General features: G+C 46.5%; 1 protein-coding gene across 1 annotated transcript in view; it reads left to right on the top strand.

Annotated features, from left to right (window-relative positions):
- Atp6v0a4 (ATPase H+ transporting V0 subunit a4) overlaps nucleotides 1–17,905 on the top strand; it is an 82,467-nt gene that overhangs the window by 33,898 nt on the left and 30,664 nt on the right. The window contains 8 exon segments of the mRNA NM_001415838.1: nucleotides 4,329–4,462; nucleotides 5,518–5,596; nucleotides 5,838–5,932; nucleotides 8,867–8,992; nucleotides 9,575–9,669; nucleotides 11,396–11,522; nucleotides 14,294–14,376; nucleotides 15,106–15,199. Of these exon segments, the coding sequence (NP_001402767.1) occupies nucleotides 4,346–4,462; nucleotides 5,518–5,596; nucleotides 5,838–5,932; nucleotides 8,867–8,992; nucleotides 9,575–9,669; nucleotides 11,396–11,522; nucleotides 14,294–14,376; nucleotides 15,106–15,199 (816 nt within the window). The 5' untranslated portion in view covers nucleotides 4,329–4,345.

The raw sequence follows: 17,905 nt of genomic DNA, 5'->3' as shown, positions 1-17,905 counted from the left end.
CTATCATTTTTGGGAAGTTGAGGCAGGAACTCAAGCAGCTAGTCACTCACATCTATAGTCAATATCAAAAGAATTGATGAATGCACCTTTGCTTGCTTGCTTACATTGTATAGCTTTTTCCTGTCTTATATAGTTTAAGGTTCTCTGCCTAGGGAATGGTACTACCCACAATGGGCTAGGTCTCCCTACATCAGTTAGACATGTTCACAGGCTAACTTGATCTAAATAATTCATCATTAGCTCACTTTCCAGGTGACTCTAGGTTATGTCAAGGTGACAGTGAAAACCTGCACAGACGTCCCTGGTAGGATATTTTATACGAAGAAATTGTCGGTGAATTTGAGGTGTGATTGTGGCTTTGTGTACATGTTTCTGCCTATAAAAGAATCCTTATCTTTTAGAGATGTATGACACGTTGACAGTTTTTTGAAAGAAATGCTATGCTATATGGCATTAGCTTTAAAGTATTAATAGAGGAGAGTGTAGTCTAGATGTCACAAAATTCAAATAGTTGAAGTTGAATGACATGTACTTGGAAGGTTCTTGGACTAATTCGTCTTTCTACTCTGACAGATATTTAAATGTTTTCCATAAGAAACAGTGAAAACAAGAGCTGTGAATGTAGCTCAGCTAGCGGAGGACCTGCTTAGTATCCATGAAACCCTGAGTTCAATCCCCGGCATCACATAAACCAGATGTGGTGGCACATGCCCGTAATCCCAGCATCAGGGAGGTGTGGGCATGAGGACCAGAAGTTCTTTTACATGGTAAGTTCAAGGCCAGCCTGTCTCAAAACACACACAACCCAAAATGAAAACAAAACAAACAAAAGCAAAGCCTAAAAGTCATCCCTCATTCGAGGACCTAGTGGGTACTTTTACCAGGACCCCAGATGGCTGCACAAAGGGGACTGGCACGTAACCACCTGGAAAAACTGTTCTGGAAAGTTCATTCCTGTCGAGGCAGCAGGTGGCCACTGCAGAGGAAGCCCATGTGCCCAGCGAAATCTCTGGCTCTGTTCCTCTCATCACTCTGCTGGACTCTGCTGGGCCCTGGGCCACTGGATGTGGACTTTCCTAAGGATTCATCTGTGTCTTCACCTTTGGAAATAGTGTCTGGGGAAGTATTTACAAGGACAGTGAATGAGACGCTTTGTTTGCTTCTAAAACTACTTAATGTTATTTCATTCTTACTGTTCTGTGCAGGGCTGGGATCAAACCCAGGGCCTCCTACGTGCTAGGCAAGTGTTCTACCAGAAAGCCACACCCCAGCCTCACTCTTGAGACTGAAGGAGTGTTTTGATTTGTGTAGGAGCTGAACTAGCCTGCTCTCTGTCTTACCCTTCTAAGCCCCCTGGAAACCTTGTACCCCACTTCAGTTCCCGGAGGAGCAAGTTACCTTCTTAGAGGGAATTTATGTCCTTTCTTGGCAGTGGGGACTTTCAAGGTCGGATGTTGAGGGCGGGGCCCAGGTGGGGCTGGGTGGAGCAGGGCTGGCTGGTGTGGCAGGTTTGACCTCACCCGCTGTAGGATGTGTTGATACAACAGTGGCCTCTGGAGAGGGAGCTGGGACAGTGTGTGGAGGGGGAGAGGCTGGGCAGCCTCCCTGCCACCGGGCCCTGGGCCACTAGAAAGCCACAACTGACTGTGGCTGCCTGCTGCTGCTACTGCTTCTGCTACTGCTGGTTGTGCCCTGCTCCAGGAATTGGGCAAGGGGACCCCCACCCAGAACAAGTTCCAAGGAAACGCAGGTGAGACAGCATTGTGCTTCTTGGTCTGCCTGAAGCTAATGGCTTGTTTCTGTGAATGAACACGGTGCCCAGTTTATCAGACACAATAGTAAAAAACTTTCTGATTCATTTTGGTGCTCAAAGGCAAAGTGTAGTGCCAGTTGGTGGACTTCTGGGCCAGGGGTTGGGGTAAGGGAAAGAAGTAAGTCAGGAAATCATTTTTGACAATTATTTTGTGGTTAATTTTGAGCTAGCTCTATGCGAGAATAGTGATCACTGGGTAGCCCGGGTCTCGGGATCTTTCTGCCTGGTGAGGATGTAGGGAACTTGTTTAGCAAGTCCTTGACTGATAATCGGCCGCAGACAGGAGGCGGGATAGTCAGGGAAGCTCGCTGGAAGAATGGAGAGATGACAGTATTATGTGGGGTGTTGGTTGGGTGTCAGAGAGGGAAGATTGAGAATCTAGACTCAGCTGAGGGGCGTGAGCAAATGTCCTGAGGTAGGTTTAGAATCAGGAAGAAAACGAGCACTGATGTCTGGAGAGGAGACTGACACAGATGACGCTGAGAAGGCAAAGGCCACCTCCGAGGCCTTTCCTCAGACTGCTCATGGCTTCAGACTTTATCCTGCAGGGGCGACAGGGCCAGGGTCTGGCATGTTATGTATTGGCGGATGTTAGGAAGTCAGATCTGTGCTTGAGGATGGCTGGTTTTCCAGGTTCACTTGAAGGAAAATGATGGGAGAAGCAGTGGGGACCCTCTGGGGGCTTCTGTGGGAAAGTCTGTAGCGGACAGGCCAACATGGCCTGCTTGCATTCAACTGACTGCAGTTGGTCATTGGGAAGCATCGTGGCCCTTCTTCCAGGAAGGTGCCCTCCCTCGCCCTCTGCCCCAACCCGAGACACTAAAGGGAAGCAGTGTCCTGGGCACTGTGGCTGTTTTGCTTTTACTTGTGTGTGTGTGTGTGTGTGTGTGTGTGTGTGTGTGTGTCCCCCAAAGATCCAGCGACAGAGTTCTAGGGAAGGGTGTGTGGGAGTTGGGAAGGGGTCTGCAATCAGAAAGGACTTGAACTGGTAGTCTAGGGGCGCAGAAGAATGTGTGTGAGAGACTCCTGTTTAGAGCAGGTGTAGTCCTCTAGATTTTTCAGGACTGTAGGACTGTAGGTGTCAGCCTGGGAGGCCTAGACATGGAGTCCAGGAGGAAAAGAGGTGGGGGGAGTGGTCCCCTCATAGGTGGAACCAAGGGAAGGGTCAAGGCCAGGCAAGTCACAAAGTAGAGGGATCCTTATCTTCCAAGATCTGGAGTTGAGTCCAGAGGTTTTCAGTGAAATAAGGAGGGATCCGGGATGGCAAGTCCTGGGGATCATAAGGAAAACGGAATAGTCGAGGGCTGTACGCCAGCCAGGGCTGAGAGAGACTGAGTATCTTAAGGCTGGAGTCTTGGATCTACAAACCTGAGAGGCTTCAGGCTTGGGCCATGGGGGTAAGATGAGGTAGTGGGCTTCTAACACCCACACTTCTAGGCAGTGTGGCAGATGTAGCCTTTTAGCTTGGTGTGTTTCCTGGTGAAAGCTTTGAGGCTTGTTGAACCCCTTTCCAAGTCTGTTCTCTCTCTCACACTCTGTGTGTGTGTGTGTGTGTGTGTGTGTGTGTGTGTGTGTGTTTGTGTGTGCATTTTGTTGTTTTTTGCTTTCCAAGGCAAGGTTTCTCTGTGTGGTCCTGGCTCTGTAGACCTAGCTGGCCTTGAACTCAGAGATTCACCTGCCTCTGCCTCCCTAGTGCTGGGATTAAAGGCATGCACCACCATACCTGGCTCTCCCTCTGTTATGGTTCCTAGGATTGAACTCAGTTAAATCAGGCCAGATGGCAGGCACCCTTCTCCGTTGAGCGACCTCCCAGGCCCACCATAAGTATTTGGAGCTAGGGAAAGGTTGAGTCACAAACGCTACACTCCATGCTTTGGAATGCATTGTCCCTGAGCGTTGGGAAAGCTTATGAGAGTGCTCAATGGTGGAAGAGCAGCTTTGAGAGCCAGGTCCTTAGTCGCTTTTCTCTGCTTCCCAGAGAAACTTTGAGAGTGCCTTGGATCATGGAGTTTGTGCATCCCTTAGCTGAAATGCTTGGTGCAAGAACCTTTAGATTTCCATGTTTGCCATATATACACATGCCCGATACGCTGTCTTGGGGATGGGGCCCAAACCTACATGCAAAGCTCATCCTTGTATAACGTAAAAACATTATCTATACGGAGCTGGAGGGAAAGCTACACCCCTCCCCACCTTTTTCCCCAGGGCTCTTGTGTCATAGTTGGAGGTGGGGGCAGGCACTTTCTCTAGCTGTGGCGTCAGATTGGTGCTCATAAGTTTCAGTTCGAGGTTATTTGGGCTGGATAATGTTGGTTTATTCGTCTTGTCTGTCTGTCTGTCTTTCTGAGGTACAGTGAACACTGGGGATTGACATTGCATACGTACTATGCCAGTACACTTTCACTGAACTTTAATCCAGCCCTTGATTTTCTCAAAATCCTAACGGAAAGCAATCACATTAAGATTTTCATATATTTATTACCTCCAATCCTCTCTCTCTTTTTTCTCCCTCCAGACTAAGGCTGGGCCAACATGGCGTCTGTGTTTCGAAGTGAGGAGATGTGCTTATCCCAAGTGTTTCTCCAGGTGGAGGCTGCATACTGCTGTGTGGCTGAGCTGGGGGAGCTTGGTTTGGTTCAATTCAAAGATGTAGGTACTGCATTCTCTGGAGATAAGAGGAGGGTGGGGGTGGCAGCAGACAGCCCTTGCACAATATTTCTTGCTAATCAGCAAAACACATTCTGCAGGAAGAGGATCCCAGAGCTGGGATGGGTGTAATTCCATGGCCCTGACTTCTGGCTAAGATTTCCGATGACCCTCAACAAATCCTCTTCCCATGTCTTTTCTGGAAGCTTTAGTGCAAGGGCTGGATGTTAGCTGTCTCGGTGTCTCAACCCTTGTACAGCATCTCCAAACACTGGATCTGGGCAGTGAATGTGTGGATTAACGATTTCCAAAGCGAACTCAGAGTCTGTTTTCTCTTGACTGGTCGGACTAGAGGCAGCACATTCCGGAGTCCGAAGTTGCTAAAGACACTGAGTTCCAGGGAAGACACTCTAGGAATGGGCTGCCTGGGGCGCTGCTTCTCGTGGGCCATTATATCTTTGTCAAGCTTTTACTGAGGCCAACTTAGAAAATCAGTCCTTTATTTCCTCAGCAAGCTCACAAGTCAGACCCCAGCCCCCTTTGCACCTCTGGTTGTTAGCACAGCACCTGACAACAGGCCAGTGCGCACTAACATTTTAAAAAGCTTTTATTTGTATCACGTGTACGTGTGTATGTCTGTACGCCAGCATGTGCGTGTGAGAGCGGGTGCTCACGAAAGCCAAGGTGTTGGACCCACTGGAGCTGAGTTACATGGTTAGGAGGTGCCTGATTTGGGTGCTGGAAACCTAACTGCAAGAACAGCAGGCCTTCTTAAGCACTGAGCCTTCTCTCTAGACACCACCTGACAGTTCTTATTGATGACCCGGAGACGGGTACAGTATTCAAGGTCCCTCCTACTCCTGACCCCACTGAGGAGCACAGGAACAGGAAGGTGCACCTTGCCTATAACTCGTGTGTCTTGTGCACAGCCGTATATATCCCGAACGCTTTCCTAGCAACAATCTCCAGCATCAAGACGATGATGCAGTGTTGAGGGAAGGACAGCCGGGCCCAGCTGTGGAATCCTAATGTAAGCCTGTGGTTCTCCTTTCCTGCAGCTGAACGCAAATGTAAACAGCTTCCAGAGGAAGTTTGTGAATGAGGTCCGAAGATGCGAGTCACTGGAGAGAATCCTCCGTAAGCCACCTTCCCCTTACTGCCTAAATGTGAACTGGAAGACATAACTGCTATGTTACTTGGCATAACTCTGTGTTATGAGTAATACTTTCTGAGGTCATCCCCAAGGCGGAGGGTACAGAAGGTTGGAGGGTGGATCTAGTGGGAGCTCGAACAGCACAGATAAGCTAAGCCGGCCAAGGACACCTGTTCTGCTGAACCCTTTCTTAGTTCTGGGAAGTCATGATCACCCATGTTTTAGGTTTTCTGGAAGATGAGATGCAAAATGAGATTATAATCCAAGTGCCTGACAAGGATCCAGGGACCCCTCTGCCCCGGGAAATGATCACCCTGGAGGTGAGTGCCTTACTTTAACCAGCTCCCCCGCTCAGAGTGGTCAAGCGGTTCTCATGTCCTTTATGTGTGAACAAGTGGGTGATAGTTCCTTTTTGGGGTTACTTTGTGTCTGCACTGGCTAGTTTTATACCACAAGCTAGAACCATCCGAAAGGAGGAAGCCTTGGTTGAGAAAATGCTTCCATAAGATTGGGCTGTAGGCAAGCCCATAGGGCATCTTCTTAACTAGTGATGGATTGTGGGACACACCCCCCCCATTGTGGGTGGTACCATTCCTGGGCTGGATTCTGAGTCCTCTATAAAAGAAGGCTGAGTAAGCCATGTAAAGCAAGCCATGTCCTCTGCATAGGCTCCTGTCTCCAGCTTCCTGCCTTGCCTTGCTGCCCTGACATCCCTCAGTTGATGGGCTGTGGTGTGGAGCTGTGAGGTGAAAAGAACCCTTTTCTCTGCAGGTTGCTTTTGGTCCTGGTGTTTCGTCACAGCAGTAGAAACCTCAACTAAGACACTATCCTAAGAAAATCTCAGGGTACAACTTTAGGTCTCTTATGCTAGAAAAGGGGGGCTGTCTTGCTTTCCCAAGAAAGCTCACCGCACTTTGAAGAGAGATTTCTTTTGTGAACCTAAGTTTCTCATTGGCAGTGAAGTCTTAATGTGTTGACACAGGACGAGCTGAGTGGGCCAATATGGCTGGAATGGGATGGTTTCCAGTTATGTGCTTGGCACAAAAATAAGTCTGTGAACTGGCTCTGTCCACCTTAAAATAAAAGTTCATCCAGCTGGACTCAGCGTGGGGTGATTGGTTTTATTGATGGTTGGTCCTGTAAAATCCTCAGCTGAGGCAAGACAGGAATTCCGAGTGTCACTGCTCCAAATTCATCTGACATTATAAACTTGTTTTCAGGTTTATACTGAAAGAGGATAGCCTTCCTTTAAAAAAGAGATGTACTTTGTGTGTGTGTGTGTGTGTGTGTGTGTGTGTGTGTGTGTGTGTGTGTGTGTGTGTGTATGTGTGTGTGCACCATGTGTGTGCTTGGTGCCCAAGGACGATAGGAAGGACTTTGGATCTCTTGGAACATGAGCCTAGCTAGCCCTAGACTGCAGAGACGCCACAGTTTAAACATAGGTGACCTTAATCCACTCTCACTGGTTGTGGTTTCTTCAGTTTACTGCCCTCATTTAGTTGTAGACTGCCAAGATAGCTCAATAGGTGTCTTAGTTAAGGTTTACTTCTGTGAAGAGACACCATGACCAGGGCAACTCTTATAAAGAAAGTATTTAATTGGGCCTGGTTTCAGAGGTTTAGTCCATTATCATCAGGGTGGGGAAACATTACAAAGTGTAGGCAGACATGGTGCTGAAGGAGCTGAGAGTTCTACATCTTGATCAGCAGACAGCAGAGACTGTGTTCTGCACTGGGCATAGTTTGAGCATAGGAGACCTCAAAGCCTACCCCAGAGTGACACACTTCCTTCAACGAGGCCACACCTACTCCAACAAGGCCACACCTCCTAATAGTGCCACCCGCTATGGCCAAGCATTCAAACACATGAATCTCTGGGAGCCATTCCTATTCAAACCACCAGGATAGGGAAGTTGCTTGCTGCACAAACAAGGACCCAAGTTTGGTTCACCCACAACCCACATTAAATAATAATAAAAAAAGCTAGACATGGTGGCACACATTTGTAAATCCCAACATTGAGAAAGCAGAGACAGGCAGATCCTGAGGACTCATTGGCCTATGAAGTGAGCTACAGGCCAACAAGAGACCCCATCTAAAACAAAACAACCAAAATAACAAACCAAGCAAGGTAGATGGCTTCTGAGGAACAATACCCAAGGCTGATCCCTGGCCTCCACACTATGTACAAATATGTACACAGCTACATTCATATGTGCTCTTACAAATATGTAGAGAGCTACACACACATAGAGACCATGGCTTAGTATTCTCCATTTAAAATTTTATCTTGGTCTACTTTATTTCTTCTGTAACTTATTTTTGCTTGCTATTTCAAACTTTTTAAATCTTTTTAAAGAATTATTTATTTATATGAGCACACTGTAGCTGTCTTCAGACACACCAGAAGATGGCATCAGATCCCATAACAGATGGCTGTGAGCCACCATGTGGTTGCTGGGAATTAAACTCAGGACCTCTGGAAGAGCAGTCAGTGCTCTTATACTCCAAACCATCTCTCCAGCTACCTCCCAACTTTTTAAAATTTTTATTTTGTGTATACTGGTGTTTTGCCAGCATGTATGTCTGAGCACTATGTGAGTGCCTGGTGTCCACAAGGATCAGAAGAGAGGGCATCAGGTCTCATTACAAGCCCTATTCTCTCTCTCTTTCTCTCTCTCTCTCTCTCTCTCTCTCTCTCTCTCTCTCTCTCTCTGTGTGTGTGTGTGTGTGTATTTGGGAAAAGAAATTGTTTTTTTGGCTCAGTTCTGCCTTCTTGCTTTTTTTCTCACTTTTTCTGTAGCCTCTTTTCTCTTGTTTGTGTTCGGCTCTTTGGATCCACGTAGAACTGGGGTATCTGGAGTATGGGTCAGGGAAGTGGTTGAGGGAGATGATACAGTTTCTTTTGAGTTTTAACCGTCATCACAGTGCGTCTGGGCAGAATAAATTCCCGATGTGTAAGATCACTTATCTTTTAGGGGTTTGAAGACGGGGAAGACACCATGACTTCCTCATGAGCTGTCTTCCACTCCTCAGAATGTTTTTGCATTGTCCCCTCTGGACAATCGGGCTTTCACTGTATTCTACAAGAATGCATGATTTACAGAGGAACAGGGCTCATCTTCAGATTACTGCTCTGATGTGAGGACTGCCTCTTTGATTTCTGGTTATTGACTATGGTTAATGGTTAATTGGTTAATGTATAGAAGAAATGTCAGGACACTTTTTACCTGGCTCATTTTCCCACCCTTGCAGACTACTCTGGAGAAGTTGGAAGGAGAGCTACAGGAAGCCAACCAGAGCCATCAGGCTTTGAAGAAGAGCTTTTTGGAACTGACAGAGCTCAAATACCTCCTGAAGAAAACCCAGGACTTTTTTGAGGTAAACTTAGGGTGGAATTAAAAAGGGCCTTTTCCTCAGAGTCCTAAGTTCTTATTTCAAAAACTGGCTGGTGTGTTCAATCTCCCTAACTGAATAAAATACTTCATTTCTTGCCCCACATGCAGGCTATCAGTGAAGGAAAATATTCCAGGTGCAGTAGCAGTGATTCAGGTTCAATTGAATTAAAAAATATTGTGTCTCAGGCTGGGCATGGTGGTGCCTTCAATCCCAGCACTTGGGAGGCAGAGGCAGGCCTGGCCCATAGATCAAGTTCTAGGCCAGCCAGGATGACTTAAGAAGGCCCTGTCTCAGTTAAGAAAACAAAAGTATGGCCCAAGAGAAGGAGCGTCTGAACAAGAGAGGGCTGGGTTTGAGCACTTAGGCCTGGGGTGGGAAGGTTGGTGTGTGTGTGTGTGTGTGTGTGTGTGTGTGTGTGTGTGTGTGTGTGTGGTGTCCTGACGAGGAGCTCTCTGCCTTGTTGTCATCTGTGGAAGATTAAAGCTTCCATAGAGCAAACCCTGGGGTCCAGGGTCTTCTATGTTGTCCTGTGTTTGATGACAGGTCCCATGTTTTGTCTTTCAGACAGAAACCAACTTAGGTGAAGATTTCTTTGTTGAAGACACTTCAGGTCTCTTGGAGCTAAGAGCCATGCCTGCATTCATGACTGGAAAGTTGGGGTTAGTACAGCTCCATGTCCTAAGAACTGGGTGTGGATAGGTGCCCGGTCCTTCACTTGATGTCTGGTATGTGATCAATTTCCCTGTGATCAATAGGAGAATGATGCACTCCTGGGTGTGGCACAGACTGTGAATGAGTACAAGGCTTCTACACAGAGATAGCCTCAGAGGAGTAATTCACAACTCTGATACTCAAAATATATTTACAAACACTTGACAGTAGGCTTCGGCTTGTTCTCTAGCTAGCTCATCGATTAATATCCCGTTTATTCCGGTCTCAGTTTCAGCCATTTGTCCAGTTACCTCTGCTCAGGTTCCGTGCATCTCCCCTTCCGTGTTCCTGGGTGGATCCTCTGAGCCTGACTCTATCCCAGGAATCCTCTCTCTGTACCAGAACTTCCACCTCCTATTTCCTGCCTAAGCTAATAGGCTGACAGCATTTGATTGACGGGTGGCACTTCCACACATTGCACAAGAGATTCTCTCTACATGAGGTGGGGGAGGAAGTGCCCCTTGCTTGTGACTACATTCATGCTCTCAAGCCTGGAGAGTACCTGGGTGCATGGCTGCCCTCTGGAGTATCTGCCCATCCTTTATGTGCGACTCTTCCCTAGCTTTGGGACAAAGTTAGGAGGAAGGTATATTTCCCCCTCCCCTTGTGTTTGATAAAACGCACTTGGAGTTTTCAAATGTCCTTGGAGATGACAGAATCGAGCAGGCAACTCAGCCTTAAGTAACTGTTATTAATGTAACATACAGTACTCTTGAAAATATGTGACAGTTCAACATGGGATGCGTTCAGTGTTCTTGTGAGATTGGTGAAGTGGTTGGAGGTTCCTAATCTTTTATTCAATACATATTGAGAACCTTGAAATTTGAAATGGAACTGGGCTTGTTGGCTCACACCTTTAATCCCAGCACTCAAGAGGCAGAGGCTGGTGGATCTCTATGAGTTCAAGGCTAGCTTGGTCTACACAGTGGGCTCCAAGACAGCCAGGTCTACAGAGTGATTTCCAAGATAGCCAGGGCTACACAAAGAAATCCCGTTGCAAAAAACAAAATTTGAAATAGAAAGAAGATAATGTTTATGTAAATACTTTACCCAAAGATAGTGCAAGGACACATTGTCTAAAGTAATAAAGCACTGAAAAGTTACAGTTTGAAGACCACGTCAGATTTCAGACTAGCAGCTATCTAAGTACCAGGATACCTGGACATCAATGTGTTCACTGTGTGTGTGTGTGTGTGTGTGTGTGTGCGCGCGCGCGCGCGCGCTTCAAGGCAAGGTTTTCCTGTGGAGCCCTGGCTGTTCTGGAACTCGCTCCGTAGGTTAGGCTGGCCTCGAACTCAGAGGCGTGCCCGCTTCTCTCTCATGAGTGCTGGGATCAAAGGCTTTGTGGAACCACCGCCCAGCTAATGTGTGTTTCATAATGCATTGCTTTTCAAAAATAAAAATATGTCGAGACCATTGAACATTTACCGACTTTGGCTACAACATCATAAAAAAGGTCTATTATATATAGTACATATAGTATTATGCAGTATATAATGTTATATATAGTATAGATAGAATTGCGGTGATTAAGGACACAGGATATCAAAGAAAACAGACAATGTAATAAGATTGAGCGAGCTGGAACTGGGACGTGTGTGACTTGGTGAGCGGTTGCCATCGCTCTCCCCACAGACCCTATGCTCATGGGTATTTCCTCTTCTTACTCTCTAGGTTCACGGCCGGTGTGATAAACAGGGAGAGGATGGCTTCCTTCGAGAGGCTGCTGTGGAGAGTTTGCCGGGGAAACGTATATTTGAAGTTCAGCGAGATGGACACACTTCTGGAGGATCCTGTGACGGTGGGCAGCTCAGGCCTGCAGGATTGGCTCTGTGAACTTCCTGGAGTCCATAACACTAAAGACATCCCTCACACAAGCAGCTGGTGTCTGTTTCCTTCCCACCCCCTCTCTTTTCTCTCTCTCTCTTTCCTTAACCCTTTCTCCCCCCCCCCCCGACTTAAAATGTATGTCTGAAAGGTCTATCCAAGGACCAGTTCTTCTTAACACAGCATAGTCGGTTCATTCCTCCAACTGCGTAGGTCGGCATCTTGTTTCTAGAAATGTACAATATTGGTACCACGTGAGGCCCGATCTGTTTTCATCACCCAGAGCCCACTGCAGTTTCTCAAGCTTCCGTGTGCATCCTCCCAACCCCAGTTGAGGGTCACCTGGGATCTAGCTGGGCTGGGGTGGAAGCTGGAGCCTGAGGGTCTGCACTTCTCACAGCCGCCCAGGTGATGCTGACAAGATGGGAAGATGCTTCCTGCCTACGGTCCGCAGGCCTCCCGTGAGAAGGCTCTCCCCCGAAGCTGCACGGTTGTTGGTGTTGAGTCCATAGGCTAATTGCTTCCTCTACCCTTGTAGTTAAACCTACTTCTTCTTCACTCCTGGAAGCCAAAAGTCTGCAATCTGCCAGATGAGAGGCTGAAACATTAATCTTGTTTCCTTTGATTAAAAGAAAATCATAGTTAAAATAAAATAAAGAACAAGGGGAAAGCCCATGTTTATCTGGTGAGAAGATGCTAAGGTTATCCCAGGGCGAGACTTATCCAGTGCATCCGAAATGTGCTGACCCAAGGAGAGAAACTCAACCACATTATTTGTGGTGGTGGGGGACTGTGTTCATGCTCTTTCTTATGAGTAATTAAAGAAAAAAGTCCCCCTTTTTAAAAGATGTTTTCCAGTATACCAATATATTTTAACTATCTTCTTATATTGCTTTTCTCTAACCAAGGCAGTTATAATTTATGTATGTATGTATATGTATATGTATTTATGTATGTATGTATTTATTTATTTATTTGGTTTTTCAAGATAAGGTTTCCCTGTAGTCCTGACTGTCCTAGAACTCACTCTGTAGAGTAGGCTGGCCTTGAACTCAGATCCACCTGCCTCTCCCTCCTGAGTGCAGTTATAATTTTATATTGAAATGATTTTTCTGCTCTTTTTTACTTAAAATAATAAGAAAATTTCTACCCATAATCCTGTGCATCCTTAATTCTGTGTGTGTGTGAGTGTGCATGTATGTGTGTGAGTGTGTGTGTGTATTTTGATAGATTCTCACGTGCCCCAGACTGACTTCAAATTGTCCATGTAGCAGAGACAGGTCGTGACCCTCTGATCTCCCTGCCCATAGCGCCCAAGTGCTGAGATCGCAGGCCTGGGCACCATGCCTGGTTTCTATGGTTATTTTAAATTGTGATGTTGAGTTAAGTTTTGATACATAATCATGGTGAGAGAGGGACTATGTGGAGAAAGAGGATTGTGGATAGAGGAGTCACCTAGCAGGTGCCAGGAAGTCAGAATGGATCCCTGACTCTAGCAGATCTAGAGACTAGAGGACCGCAACGTTCAGAAAAAGACCGGGAAGTTTCTATGGGTGGAGGATGTTTGGAAATAGTACAAAGTAGGCATTTGCAGAAATTCCGGGACACCCCTAACTTGTTCCTATGAGCGGCCACTGAAACGATAGTGCGTACATTTACTGCTGTGAGGGATGCTCAGTGATGCGACCCTCTGGACAGTTACTTCCGGTTACCCTCCACAGCGTGTCCACGCTTCTTACCTTTTGGTGGTTGTTTTGAGACAGCATAGCTATCCCCAGGCTGCCTTTAACTCAAGATTTTCTTCCTCGTCTTCTTAGTCCTGGGATTATGCACGTAGACTTTTACCTCTTAATGAATTAATTCTGTGAGACGAATCCAAGGAAGGCAGGCTTCCTTGCTTGAAGGGTGTGTGATATTTTCATGACATTTTCTGGGCCATCTCTTTGAGGTGGCACCTGATTCCAGGGCCCAGAGTACTGTAATAAGTTCACTGGGTCATTACCTTCAACAACGTGTTTTCTAGTTTTTCTTTATCCCCTCAAATGAAAAGCAGTGACAGCGAGCTGGCAGGCATTGTTTCTGTTCATGGTTACATCTCTACAAGTAACTTTGTGTTTGCTTTGATAAGGTTTGAACCCAGGACTCCTCACAAACCGGGGGAGCCACTGAGCTGTTACAAACCCCCATCTGAAACAGACTTTAAGCAATGGTTTTCTTGTTTTGTTTGTTCCTTTGTTTTGAGCAGGCTCGTACTACTTAGCCCTGACTGCCTGAAACCTTTAAGTTCCTCCTGAATGCTGTGATTAAAGGCGTGTGCCACCACACCCGCCAGCCTGAGCAGCACTCTTAAGGGCACCTAGTCAAGTAGCTGTGTGAGTCAAAACTTAGTCACAGCTTTCCCTTTGCTAAGTATCAGGCATAGACTAACTTGTAACACGCAGGCGTGTGTGGCTGCCTCTGATGCCCTGCTAGCTACCGATGTTTTGATACTTGGAATATTCTAGCCTCTCTCTGAGGTGTTTTCTTAGGCGTGAGCATGGCTCTTCCCCGTGGTGTGAGAGCAGAATTAGGCAACTGTGGCCTCCTTGATTAGCAAGCAGTTAGTGCCCCTGTTTCTTTGGGGCTTACAGATTTTATAGTTTATGTTCTGCTAGGCATAGCTCGGTGGTGGAACGTTTAGACAGGGCATCCATCCTCAACTCTGGGAGGGAAGAAAGGAAATAATTTTTTTTCCTGATATTCCAGAAAGAAGAAATTAAAAAGAATATATTCATCATATTTTATCAAGGAGAACAGCTCAGGCTGAAAATCAAGAAGATCTGTGATGGGTGAGAGGTCATTGCACTCTATCATGGTGATTGGGGTTGGGCATGCGAAAAGTTTGAAGCTCTCTTTGAAGTTGATAGGACTTTAGAGTAACTTTCTGATGATCATTTTAAACGATGCTGAAACCCCAACAGACTGTCAATAGTTGTAAGCCTATGAACAGGGAGAAAGTAACTAACTAGTTACCAAGGTAACAAAGTAGAGACAGAGCCTGGTCCAGGTTATACCTATTCTAGCATGCTGCTCGAGTGGGCTGACTTGGGCTGGAGCTGAAGCATGGTGGTAGCTACGGCACTTGCCTGACATGCCGGTACCCTGAGTTCAGTTCACTGGCACCGAAAAAGAGTAAATAGAAAAGGAAAAAGTAATCACCATGGCTCAGTTGTTTCTGTAGAATGATCTTAACGTTACTTATGTTTGTGTGTGTTGTCGTGGGGATTGAACCCAGGACCTCACTCATGCTAGGAATACCCATGAGCCTGGCCTGGAATTCACTCTGAAGAAGCTTTGAGCTTGTAATCCTCCTGTCTCATCAGTCTTCTAAGTGCTGGGATTAGAGGCATGAGGCACTGTGCCCGGCTGCTGTGAATCATTTTCTAAGGACCACACAGGAGGCCATTTTAGCACAGGCCATTTGAGTCATGTCAGTTAGTGATGGCCTCATGGCAAAGGGATCATGGAAGCTTTTCTGAAGTGACTCATGTGTGCCCTTTGGAATGTGTCCCACACAGGTTTCGTGCTACCATCTACCCCTGCCCGGAGCATGCAGCCGAGCGCAGAGAGATGCTGGCCAGTGTCAATGTGAGGCTGGAAGACTTAATCACTGTGAGTGCGGGCTTCAGGCTGGAGCCGATGGTCCCTACCTCTTCCGGGTGGATCCTGTCCCCAGGCCCCTGCCTGGAATGTTTGCTATGCGATTCTGGTTGGAGCTGCGGCAGATTACACAATTAGAAAGCAGTGTTCAGGGAGCCGGGGCCGACATTTCTGAATGTCTGTCACGTGCTGCTCTCCTCAGCTTAGAATGGGCCGCAGCCCTAGTTTACCTCCAGGCAGCCGCCCATATCTGATGAAAGGAGCCCTTTATGGCCAGCCTTTGCCTGATGAGTCTGCAACCAGCTAGTCAGCCAGCTGAGCGGAACAACCAGTTTGCCCGTACCAAACTGTTATGCTGATTAACGACTGTGAAAACAGGGAGTCTGATTTTTCCGTGTGAGCGTGAGATGCATCCCAGATACATTTCCTTGGAAAAGCTTGTCATCATCCCCAGGGACACCGAGTGTCTGTGATGTTTGATTGCTATTTAAATTTTGTGCACGCACGCCCGCGGGTAGAAGCCAGAGGATGATTTCAATTTCAGTATTATCTTCTGGAATGCCACATCCCTTCTTGGAGACAGGGTCCCTGATTTTACCAGTTAGGTAGGCTGACTGGCCAGCAAGCCTCAAGGACCCTTCTGTCTCTCCCTTCCAAGCCTTGGGTTGCTAGCATATCCTACAGTGCCAGGCACTTTTAGATGGATTCTAGGATTGAACTCAATTGTCAAGTGCTTGACGAACTGAGTCATTGTTCAATTTTTATTAAATCCAAATTCTCAAATTTGGCTACTGAATAGGCCAGCACAATTTAAATCTTTGGTGTGTGGGTTTAGAAATTATGTTTTATTTATTCATTTTAAAAATATTATTTATGAGGTTGGGGATTTAGCTCAGTGGTAGAGTGCTTACCTAGCAAGCGCAAGGCCCTTGGTTCGATCCCCAGCTCCGAAAAAAAAGAAAAGAAAAGAAAAAAAATAAAAATATTATTTATTTAATGTATAAGTACATTGAAGCTGTCTTCAGACACACCAGAAGAGGGCATCAGATCTCATTACAGGTGGTTGTGAGCCACCATGTGGTTGCTGGGAATTGAACTCAGGACCTCTGGAAGAGCAGTCAGTGCTCTTAACCTCAGAGCCATCTCTCTGGTCCCTTATTTATTCATTTTTTGAAATTGGGGTCTTGCTTTGTAGCCCTAACGGGGCTACTATCTACTGTGCAATCCAGGCTTGTCTAGAACTCATGTCAATCCTCCTGCTTCAGCCTCACTGCTGGAGTTACAAGTATATGCCACTACATCTGGCACTTTTAAAAGCCTTTGGCTAACAGATACTTTTACTGCCCCTCAGAGTATGTGTATTTAATGTATTTAATTGTCTCTGTTCCTTGTAGAAACTGTTTCCCTCAAGGGATTTCATTCATGAAAATATTCCCGCAGGAGAACAGGAAAGAAACAAGGGTGATTGCACTGCTTATACGTAGTGGGGCTTGGGCCTTGTCCTCAGGGATCTGGGGACTCTGATTGGCCAGCTTCCCCTGTTCTGTTCAGTCAGGCCCGAGGATGAATCTGAAACCCCACGTGCTGTCTGGCAGTGATTGTGGAGGACATATTGTGGAAGCGGGTGTGTGCAGTTATGGGATCAAGTGACCGACTGGCTCAGCTGACTTCAACAACCAATTTCGTGCTGCTGCCCTTCCAGAATGCTCTCATCACACACACTTGGTGTCACTGGGGATGATGACCAACTGGGAGACAAACTGATCACATGCTCTTTTCAGGGCAGGGGAAGTCACTATGGCAGATGAACCCCCATTTTTGTCATTATGTGCTAGAAGGGCCTCTCCTGGAGTTCATTCTGAAGTTCTATACACTAGGATTCTAGGATTCAATCCTGCCTATAGGCAGGTTTTTTCTTTTTAAATTACTTTGTGTGTGTGTGTGTGTGTGTGTGTGTGTGTGTGTGTGTGTGTGTGCCCACACATGTGTTACAGCATGTGGAGGAAGACTCGTAAAGGTGGATTCTTTCCATCATGTAAAGGACTCAAACACTCAGGAGATCAGGCTTAGCAGTGAGCACCTTCATAAGCTGAGCCATCTCTCTGGCCTGCAGGTGTTTCTTTCCTGGAGATACACTGTGTTTTTGTTAGGGTAAGCTTTGCTGTGAAGTCTGTGAAAGTTTCATCCATGTCAGGTGGCCCTCATGGTAATCCTCATGCCAGGCTGCATTAAACCCTCCAGCGACCCTTCAAGACATGTGTGCAGGCCTGCGTATTATAGGTCTTACATTTATGATATGTCTTTTACAGTGTGCCACAATAGCCATAGGAAAGGTTCCTGATAAAGATGACCCTATTTTATTTGTCAAAGCATGAAATGTAATTCCATCAAATGAATTTTATTCATGTCAAATTGCCCGTTCATGAACTCACTTAGCTTTTATCAGATGGATTGTTACAGAGACCGTTTGATCTGTTTTGGAGACATTGTAACAAACATTGTAAAAATGATGACAAATTGGGTAGGTTCTATTAATTGATGTTGCTTCTCACACACAGTTCTTTCTGGAGACCAAAATCAAGGTGCTACCTGGGCTGGGCTCTTCCTAAGGGGATTTAGGAAGGAACCTTCCAGTTTTGTCTGGTGTCCACTGGCAGCGATGCCCTAGGCTAGTGGATACCTTATTCTCATCAATGCACAATTCCCACAGTATACTTC

Source organism: Rattus norvegicus, chromosome 4 (assembly GCF_021556685.1).
Source record: "Rattus norvegicus strain SHRSP/BbbUtx chromosome 4, alternate assembly SHRSP_T2T, whole genome shotgun sequence".
NCBI classification, from domain to species: Eukaryota; Metazoa; Chordata; class Mammalia; order Rodentia; family Muridae; genus Rattus; species Rattus norvegicus.
Note: the sequence above shows the minus strand (reverse complement) of the source record. Positions and strands in the feature narration are given on the sequence as shown.